The 10,947-nt window shown below is 43.8% G+C and overlaps 1 protein-coding gene across 1 annotated transcript; it reads right to left on the reverse strand.

Moving 5' to 3' along the window:
• Window positions 1–6,980: 6,980 nt before the first annotated feature.
• LOC146206125 (pfs47 receptor-like) lies at window positions 6,981–10,659 on the reverse strand. Its single transcript, XM_084608609.1, has 4 exons — window positions 10,626–10,659; window positions 10,069–10,203; window positions 9,674–9,888; window positions 6,981–7,745 (listed from the first exon to the last, which is right to left on the reverse strand). The coding sequence occupies exons 1-4, from the start codon at window positions 10,657–10,659 to the stop codon at window positions 7,497–7,499; spliced, it is 633 nt and encodes a 210-aa protein (XP_084464735.1). The 3' UTR covers window positions 6,981–7,496.
• Window positions 10,660–10,947: the final 288 nt, after the last annotated feature.

The raw sequence follows: 10,947 nt of genomic DNA on the forward strand, positions 1-10,947 counted from the left end.
ATCAGCTCTGGTTAAAAGATCTGGCGGGCATCTGTTCCACTCCTCAATGGTGCGTGGAAAAATTGAGTATTTAAAGACGTTAATCCTAGCACTGTAAGGGGTTAATGATTGTGCATGATGATTTCGTGTTTGGCGCGTAGTGTTAGGTTTAAGGAAGGGGTCTGCATTCATAGACAGTTTATGGTTTTTTAGCAAGAAAAGTAGTTTCAGTCTGAATTTTCCGGCGCAGCTGTAATGTTTCAATACCGTGAGTTCTCATGAGTGTCGTTGGTGAGTCAGTTACACGATACTTTGAAAAAATGAAACGTACGGCTTTGCGTTGAATCATTTCGAGGGCCTCGATGTTACGTTTAGTGTAGGGATCCCATACGGTGCACGCATATTCTAGAGATGGCCTTATTATTGAAAAGTAGGTTAATTTTTTAAGTTCAGGTGGGGCAAGTTTTAGTTTATGTCTAAGAAAGCAGAGTTTACGAAAGGCTGAGGAGCATACGTTTGATACATGTTTATTCCAGCTCAGGTTTTTCGTTATTGTAACTCCTAGATACTTGTACTCGCTGACTTCGGTCAGAAGGTGAGATGAAATATTGTAAGGAAATGAGGAGGAAGCCTTTTTGTTAGTTATCTTCATGTATGCAGTTTTCTCTAAATTTAGCTTCATATCCCATTTATTACACCAGGTATGTATGTTCTGAAGATTGGAGTTTAGTAAAACTTGATCATCTTGGCAAGTAATTTGGTGAAATAAAACGCAGTCATCTGCAAATAATCTAATTTGAACAGGGGTAGTTATAACGTTAGTAATGTCATTGATATATATTAAAAAGAGGAGAGGTCCGAGGACGCTTCCCTGTGGGACGCCTGAAGTGACCGGCAGGTGATTTGAATAGCAATCATCAATACAAACAAATTGTGTGCGGTGAGAAAAGTATGAGGAAATCCAACGAATTATGAAATTAGGAAGACCAATAAGTTCAAGTTTGTAAATTAATTTGGCATGAGAAATAACATCAAAGGCTTTGCTGAAGTCTAAAAAAAATAACATCCATTTGACCAGCGCTATTTAGTACACTTGCAAAAGTATGAATGACAGAAGTTAGCTGAGTGACAGTAGAAAAGCCTTTTCGAAACCCGTGCTGATGGGGGGTAAGCTCCTTGTTATCGTTTAGAAATGTAGTTATGTAATTAGCTATGATATGCTCAGCAAGTTTGCAACATGTGGAAGTTATTGATATGGGACGATAATTAGCAATCAAGGCAGGATCACCCTTTTTCAGCACGGGCAGAATCCGCGCTTTCCTCCAGTCGGAAGGAATGTTTCCTGTTTCAAATGATTTGCGGAAAATAACAACCAGGAACTCTGTGATGGCTTCTGCATAACGGCGCAAAAAAATATTTGGTATCCCGTCAGGTCCAGCGGACGCTTTAGTTTTGAGGTTGAGTAGCATGGAGAATACGCCAGATGAAGAAACAATGTTGGGGGTCGAGTTGGGAGACATGGTACTGGGTTGAACAAATAAACCATGATGAGAAAACACACTCTGAAAATACCTATTGAATGCCTCAGACATTTGTGATTTATCAGCAAGCTGCACACCTTGACATGAAATGCGCGTAATCGTTTTTTTCTTTTTCGATAAAAATTTCCAGAACTTATGTGGTGAGTCACGAAGGAAATTTGGCAGGCTATACTGAAAGTAATTTTGTTTAGCCTGCCGCAAAGCGCTTGTGAAGTTAGCCTGATGTATTTTAACTATGTTTCGACAGGCACCCCCACGCTACAGTCGTTTGATTTTTCTTTTCAAATGTATTATTTCTCGCGTGATCCAAGGAGTTTTTTTACACGTTTTCTTTGTTCTATTAGGAATGTAGTTATCAATGCAGTACGTACAGATTTCTTTAAATTTATTCCAGAGTTCATCAACATTAGTTCCTCGAAACATGTCAAGGCGTAAGCTGAAGTAATCTAACAAACTTTCATCATTAGCTCTGGAGAAGTTTTTCACGGAAATAATTTTTGCTGGTTCACTATCGACATTTTGTAGAATGGGACAAGTAAAAACCACCATGCAGTGATCAGATAACCCAGTTTCAACTGATACAGTAAAGCGTTCTGTTTCTTGGCTGAGAAAGACGAGGTCGAGAATAGATGCAGCTTCACCGTGTATGCGCGTTGGGTGCTTAACTCCCTGTTGCAAATTATGCATCAGCATAATATCACACATGTATGAAGCATTTATGTCATTGATTGTACTAGGGAAGGGACTATTCCAGTCAATATTTGGGAGATTAAAATCACCGACAAGGTATACTTTATCACGGCGAAATTTAGACATGTGATCGGCCAGATCACATAAATATTGAGGTGGTGAATCAGGTGGTCTGTATACAGCAAAAAGCACAAATGATCTACAACCGTACGACAGTTTTAAAGGCACACTTTCATGATTAGCTATTTGCTGCAACGTGTGTGCCTCTGTGTTTTGATTCACCAGGACCCAACTCCCCCTCCACGTGTTGCTCTATCACGGCGAAAAACTTGATAAGAGCGGGGGAAAACAGTTTCATCATCAATATCATCTCGCAGCCAAGTCTCGGTTATAACTACGGCGTGTGGATTGTGAATCAACAAGATAGCCTCCAAAGCCTCCGATTTATTTACAACACTACGTGCATTAATATTAAGTAAGCGAAATTCCTTAACACGAGGTTGTGAAAGTCAATCTTTGCTTTAATAACTGTTTTTATCACCGAGTTGAACTCTGCTGTTATCGCTGTCATCCCAGGCGTAAAGCATTTTTTCGATTCGCAGCTTGTCATTTATCAAGGTAACTTTTTTCCCTTCATCCCTTTCTGTTTTTGCGCTGTCCCACAGTAATTTACGCTTCCTAAGTGTGTTTCGTGAATAATCGTTCTGTATTGAAATATTACTGCCTTTTAGTTTATTGCAGTTTTTAAAGAGTTCTTGCTTTTCGTTATAGTCCTGGAAGAACACAATTACAGGGCGGTTTGTTGCCTTTTTGCCCAGCCTGTGTATTCTGCCCACAGAACTGCAAGATACTTTAAGCTTTTTTGCAAAAACTTTAGTTAGAACCTTCTTTTTCAAGTCAGCCTCAGATTCCCAATGTTCCTCTTTTACTCCAAAAACAATAAGGTTTGAGCGGCGGCTACTGTCTTCTAAATCAGTTATTTTCGCCTGGAGTTCATATATTGTTTGTTCTAGAGTGTCAATCCTGTTTGTCTGCTTCTCCAAGGCTGTAAACCTTAGTCTCATATCATTCATGAGTTTTTCCATATTGCTCTGTTGCACTCTCTAAACAGTCACTTCAGTGGCTAGGCCCTTTTGCCCTTCAAGTAATTCTTTCAGCATTTCATTAGAATCCGGACCGGGATTAGTTTCAACGTCTCCACATAGGAGCAGTTTGCACATACAAAAAGCATTGTAGGCAATTTCAACGCACTGCTGTGGGCACGGCAAAACCAGAAGACAGCGGCAATCACTTTTAACAGAACAGTAATCAGTACTAACCTGCACAAGGCAGAAGAGAAGCTTGTGAGACCACATGCCTACGCTGGTTCCGCCGCGCCAACTGAAGACAAATTCCTGTTGACGTTCTTTTAAAGGCGATTCGGACAAGGTCACGTGGTGGCTAGGTGGCGTTCCAGGCTTGATGTCACGCGGGAATGGACAATCAAAAAGAAGAGGCTCCAAAGGTGACGGTGCAGCCAGAAAACACGTATCGATTGCTGATCCATTTACTGCAGTCGTTAATGCGGCAGAACTGGGCAAAAAAAACCTGCACAAGGCAGAAGAGAAGCTTGTGAGACCACATGCCTACGCTGGTTCCGCCGCGCCCACTCAGTTTTCTCAATGCTTGCATCATTATTTGATATTAACCCCTCCCCCCCCCCCCCCCCCCCTCGCTATAATATATACTCTTACGGACGAGGAAAAAGCGGGCAATGTCGCGGGCAGAAGCGCTTGCGCTAGGCCCACCGCAATTCATTAAATAATCTCTCAGTCATCAACCATTTTCCTTCTCTTTTATCTGTGTGCATCCGCTTTGCCGCCTTGTAACGTTTGCTGGAGGTGTGGGGTACGTCATCATCACTCGTCATCCTGGCCCGGAGCTTCGGCGCCCTGCGTCTTCTTGTGCCGTTGGTAGAAGGTCTAGAAGGCATCACTTAGCTGGTCCCCAGCCTGCCGGTCCCGATGCGACCTCTTCTTTCCACCGTCCCGTCCCTCGCCCCGACCACAAGACACGACGAAGGAGAGACTGACACGAGACGCCACCCACACAACCACAGGACACGAAGAGAGAGCCGAACACAATACGAACCCACTGACCCGATATGGCCCGAAAGCATCCTGGGCCAGGCTTCATCGGGAATCATCGTGTCGACAAGCCGTTGTCTTCTTCCCTTTTCCTCTTTTTCTTAGGCCGTTATAGTCACGCCCATTGTCATGCCATGGATCTCATCGGCATTGGCAAACTTCCTCGTCCACGATCGGGGCGATCACTTGGTGGCCCCGGGCAATGTTACGGACGAGGAAGAAGCGGGCAGTGGCGCGGGCAGGAACACTAGTACTAGTCCCCACCGCAAATCATTAAATCATCTCTCAGTCATCGACCATCTTTTCTTTCTCTGTTGTTTGTGTGCATCTTCTTGCCGTCCCGTAACAATATAATCTCCTACGCATTCATCTGCGTAAGTGGCCGTTAACTTCCTTCGTATTTATCTCGTAATGAGTCTTCTCATTTCCTCTACATTGATCTGTGGATTAGCTTAACAAGGGCTTCGAATCTGGAAGCCTTGATGTCATAGGTAGTATAAGAGGGTTCTCACAGCTGCCAGCCTGCCCGCGTTACATCAAGTTCTACATGACACTTGGGGTGTCACATGACGTCCTCGTCCGCTAGTGTGGAGGAGGGTGTTGGTAGCGAACATACCAAGAAGGTAGAAGATTGAGCAGCAGCTACCGTAGCCAATACCACTGGAATCATCTGTTCGTCAAGGATGTCCACTGTCTCCACTGTTGTTTGGCTTATATCTGGAACCCCTCTCTCTCAGTATAATTAACAGTGCAGCCATCCGTGGTTTCTCTCTGACTCAATGTGAAGTTAAGATTTTAACTTACGCGGACGATATCGCCCTCTTTTGTTCTGACAAAAAGAGTGTACTTGAGGCTTTACACTTGACTGAACAGTTCTGCGATGTATCAGGCGCGGCCCTTAATTTAGATAAATCCAAAGGTTTTTGGTTGGGACACTGGGGCACTAGACCAAGCCAGTTTGGAGGCATGTGCTGGGACTGTAGTCCTCTTCAGTACCTAGGGGTTCCGCTGCACCAAGTTCGTAACAGCGCAGCTTACTGGGATTCACAAATCGTACCTATGCGGCGACAAACGCAGGCTTGGATGGGTAGGGAACTCTCAGTGTTTGCTAGGGCACAGGTCTCTAACATATTTTCTTTTGCAAAGCTTTCGTATGTCCTTCAAGTCCTGCATTGTGCGAGGAGGAAAGTACAAGTTATATACAGAATATTTGCAACATTTGTGTGGCGCTCTCAATGGGAGCCCATGCGGCGTGACTTGTTTCTTCCCTTAGAGTCTGGTGGAGTGGGCCTTGTTCACTTGTTTGTGCATCAACTTGTTTCCCGTTTTTTTCTTTTTCAAATCTGCAAACCATCCGTTTCTTGTAACTGTGCTCACTAGGCGTCTTAGTCCACATTTGCCTTACTTATTCGCACCAACTGGGCAGGCTCGTGAGGGGCGTTTATGGGGATTCCTTAAGGAGGTTGCTGACACTTTCAATTTTCTCACTGTGCGTTTCTCTGTAGGTTACCTGTATAGCCTCTCGAGAAAGCAGATGACCCAGGCTCTCAATGAGTCTTTGTTCCCTACACCGTTGTATCGGCAGCCTTACCTGGGGTTTTTGGACACCACTGTTCTAAAGCGTGTTAGGCAAATGTGCATTCAGGCAGCTGCAAAAACGTTCTTTTTCAAATTACACACAGCGACGTTGCCTGTCAAGACATTTCTTCACAATAAGGAGATGTTCGTGCCCTGGTCGGTAAATTGTCGTCTCTGTAACGTGCCTGAGACAATTGATCATTGCTTTATTCTGTGCCGTGATGCTATGTTCTTTTGGGACATACTACAAAGAACTCTTAAAAAGGACATTGAAATTACGCCTTATACAATTAGATTTTTGCCTCCTGACAAAAACTCTGTCGTGCCTTACGATCTATTTGTGTTGATGGGACTGTTCAGCCTTTGGAAAAGCCGCATGATCGACAGGCATGCAGAGCCACCAAGATCGTCCAAATCCGTGTTTCGGGAGCAGTGTGCTTTGGTGAGAAGTATATATGCTGCACGTGAAGAACCTCCAAACTGGATGCCGTATCTAGACGCATGTGTTTGTCTCCCAGACTTTTGATGTTCTGATGATTGCGCATTGTCGGGATGGGTATATGACGGGCTCGTATTAAGCAGCCCGGTAACTTTAGACATGGACAACATGTTTAAGTAAGTGGAGTTGTTCCTTTTTTACGGAAGTTTTTCCATGCAATAAAGAAAAAAAAGCGCCGTAGCTCAGTTGGCAGAGAATTGGACGCGAAATTCGGAAGTCGTGAGTTCGAATACCACCGGCAGAAATGTGACAGCTTTTTTTTACTTTCTAGCCAGCTACATCCACAATGAATTATTTATTATCATTGATAAAAACATCTCCAACGCTTTCGTTTATGTCAGTGGCTGTTGGCTCCCTTTGTATACTACAGTAAGTACTAGAGAAAAGTGCAAATAAACGTTAGAAATAAACGATTAGGCGTTCAGTAGTATTTTGAGCATTGTTCTGGAGATTTGTTTTCTTTTTGCTGGAATATACCGAGGAACGTTTATAGGTGGAAAACGCACCTGTTATTCAAGGCAGTAGTGCCCAATAGCTGGCCGTCAAGTCTCTGGGCTGCAATAGTCCTTTGGTAGATTTGGTAAAGTAAATTTATTTCATGGCGTGCGATGTAACAGCATATAAGTCGCTCCTCCGATTTGCGATGGCATGTGTGAATTAGAATTCACAAAAAATACAACTAGTTATTCGCTCCAATACGTTCGACCCAAACTTAGAACATGCAAGTTACACGGCACAAATAGCTCCAATTAAAAGTAAATGGTATCAGTCACCGAAAGCTAGTCATTACGTTCTTCTTTTTATTTACCCTCTTTTCGATCCAGTGGTAATTTATTGTCAGGTACAGACAGTGACACATGCTGGGCTATTGATTATGACGGGACCTTGTGGCCCACTCCTGATAAGTAACATGAACGAAAGTACTTTCTCAGCACCCGCTCCGGAAATCGCCGCTCCTTGTTTGTCCTCCAATTTTCCCATGGGAAGATAACAGATCAATCATTTGGTACGGTAAGCAATTTTGCCGCTCATTCCCAACGAGCACTAATGTTTCATAGATTCCGTCACATAGCCCATGGCTCCTCAGAAGTTGAGCGCGTCGCAGACAAGGACCTCGTACTCGGCGTACTTGTGCTCTTTGCCATCGTAGGGGACGTACAGACACTTCAAGGACGGATGGATCTTGCCGATGGTTAGCGTGCTTCCGTGGCGGGCACGGCCGATGTAGAGCGGCTCGCCGAGGCCGGTCACACCCCCTTGGATGGCTCCGCTCGGCACTTGACCGACAGATGCTGGCAGCCAAGACAGTGAAGCGCCGTTGGAGACGAGCACCTGTGAAACAAAGCAGCTATTTTCATATTGTGTGGTGCCACCCGTGTTTCTTTGTGTGCGTTCAGTCGTTTTTGATAGCGGCAGCGTAAGGTCGACCCTTAGATAACTGTGGACTTTTATCGCAAGCCATTTTAGTAAACACTCTACAAAAGAGAATTAAACTTGAAAAATTAACATTGCTGTTTACGGTTCACGACAACAAACAAATGGCTATTTTGAACTCATGCCGCTCTCATGCTGTGTTTTTCTATACATTTTTTGGTTATTGTGTACGGAAAGCAAATACGCAGCAGTTCTGAAAATTCAGAAACTTTTAAAGCCCCAGCTCCGACAATTTCTTCTTCTCGTACAAATAAATTGTCCAGCACAAAGTTCTAGATAGCGATTTCATCAGCGACACCCACAGGGGGCCAGTGGCCGGACATTTGAACCTTCGGAGAGAGAGAGAGAGAGAGAACCAGAAGGCCGGAGGGGGGGGGGGGTCAACATAAAGGATGTATGGTTACATTAGACCGAGGTCTGATATCTGGGGCCCCTTTTACTACTGAGGCATCTATCGGATACTGTCAGATAGACTGTTATACTCATGTTAATAGGAAAAGTCTAAGCTTCCGATGCATGGCAAAACGATACTTCTAAAAGTTTTGCTGCGCTCCTAGTGAGCAGTTAAAGCGGCATAGAAATCCAACGGGCGGCCTTTTTGAAATTAATTGTGAAGCTACTGCCGAATATTGCAACATATACCTTCATGGCCATATAATACAAATGGTCTAAGATTTCGATATGTAGAGAAAATTCGCTTTTGAATTTTCTGCTGTGCCGAAAACGTGAAGTTAAGGCTTTCCTCAGAAAACAATTGGGGTGTGTTTTCAAGTAATTTTGAGACAGCTGATAAGAATAGCAAAATACTTTATGAATATAATGAGAGAAGCGGTCTAAACCTCGGATGCTTTGAAAAATTTTCCTTCTGAAAAGTGAGTCTGCTATAGAAAACCAATGGGGCACGTTTTTGAAAATAAATTCCAATAGAACTGTCGAAGATACACGGAGGTATTAATTGTTATCGTGATGTTTAACATTGCGTTCAGAATGTCCGAGAAATTGCGCACTTTCTGAGTGTGGGTTATAACTAATCATAACGCTGTTGCTTAAATAAGATAACTTTGTGGCCAACAAAAGGGGGGGGGGGGGGGGGGAGGAGGGGCTCTTTTTATTTTTCCCGCGGCTCTATAATGATAGTGAAAAGAAAACTGGAATGTGAAAAAACAAAACATGTGATTATATGCAATAAATAGCGCATACAGCTTGTTCGGTCGAAGAGGCGCCGTCGTGTCTTAGGTTTGAGAGGAAGGCGACAAAACTTGTCGCGAAACAAGGCGCACGTAATTTCGTATCAAATAAGGATGCAACCGTTTTTTGCACAAAGTTCAGGGTGGTGCCATATATATAATTTTTGTTTCCCGCTAGCGTCCATCTAGTAGTCAACCCGAGACGTATGTGCCTCCAAATCTCATGGCAGTAATTGTAAGTGTTGCAGTGCGCCGAGAAATGAAAGAAATACGGCACCTTTCGGTTTCCCAAAAATCTAACCTACTAAATATAATTAGCACTTTTCCAAACTCTGTGCCAATCTCCGAGTGCAAAACCACCGAGAAAAACCATGAAAAACCATGATTTTTCACTTCTTAATAAGTTTGGGCAGGCATAAGCCCCTTCTAATCTTACGCGATAGCGTATACACCTCGTTCTGCCGAATGGAGGCTATTACTGTGACCTGTCATCGCGCCTTTGACCATTACTGTGACCTGTCATTTAACGTGTCGGAAAAGCATGCACACTATTGCGTCAAATCTTTGTGCGCTGCTTAAGCGTCTCCAAAGATTTTTTGTTCGGACGAAGAGACTCAGTCATGACGACAGTTCACTTACCTGGTATTCCTTGTACTTGTGCTCGAGATCTTCGAAAGACACATAACAGGCACCATGAGAACGGGACACTTTTCCCGGTAGCATGTCACCGCCATGCGCGACACGCCCTACGAAGAGGCTCGCGCCTCCCACCTCTTTACCGCCAGACACAGCATTGTTAGGGATGCTGTCTCCGCGGCACAAAATCCAGTGGCACGGCGGGCTGTACTGGCTGGCTGCGAGGTAATATGAGTAAACGCTTATGACACGGATATGTGGAAATTCCAAGCGCGTCTAGTAGTGGGTGTCTACCCCGGTGGGCATGACTGTCCTGAGTGCTCTCATAAGGGCCTAAGGAATTCAGTGCCAAGCCATGCCACTTCTTCCACCTCTGGCGCATTCACTAACATACATACCGTGCAGATTTCCAGACAACCAATCTATATACGCCGCACATTGTGGTGCAACCACGCAGTTAAAACTTCCGTCCGTAGTCGGCCATATGTGGCTGCCGTTGATCGGAATGGTTCTTTCTGCGCTGTCAGTGATTTCTCTCGTATAATGGGTGCTTTAAGTAGTGCGACTGCAGTAGCCTCTAAATGCTGAAATTCGCGATAAAGAAATCAGGAACATGGTGCTTTGGCAAACAGCGTTAAGCGAATCAACGCTACCGCGCTTGTTATCGCAGCATCTCTCTAATACTCTTTCTCTGCTTGTCGAGGGTGTTTGATTTCATGCATGTGACGCCAGCCAGGAACTCGTATTCGGGATCTACACGGAGTCCTTTTTGCCTGATTCAGCGCCCAGCATAGTTTTGAATCATACTGAATTTGCGTCATATCTGTAGTTCTGTTTATATATGTGATTGCACTCGGTTACATAAATCAGTGAAAAAAAAAAGTGCAATTTCAATTTTTGCTTTTAGATTAAGGATATTATGAAAATAAACTACCAATTTGTCACTCATGAATACCTTTGGGCTCAACAATGTCTGTTTCTTTAGACATAGGTAGTTCGCGAGTCGTAGTTGTCTCGTTTCAGTCTGTTTCTTTTTTTTTTCCCCCTTTCATGGCTCCTTTACACCGCGTTCATTTGCTGTCCTTTTTAAACTACCAATAAATACCATTAAAATACCATTAACTTGCTGTAACGTCCAAGATTACACGTTCTATGGGTACATGGGTCGCTACGCAGTCCTAAAATCAATAGTCTGACTTAGAATCACTATGCTGAGCTGCAATTATCCACGATCACAGCTCTTTTAGTACAACTGTCAGCTTCCGTGCTTTTAAGAG

Source organism: Amblyomma maculatum, chromosome 1 (assembly GCF_055883805.1).
Source record: "Amblyomma maculatum isolate TAMU_Amacu chromosome 1, ASM5588380v1, whole genome shotgun sequence".
NCBI classification, from domain to species: Eukaryota; Metazoa; Arthropoda; class Arachnida; order Ixodida; family Ixodidae; genus Amblyomma; species Amblyomma maculatum.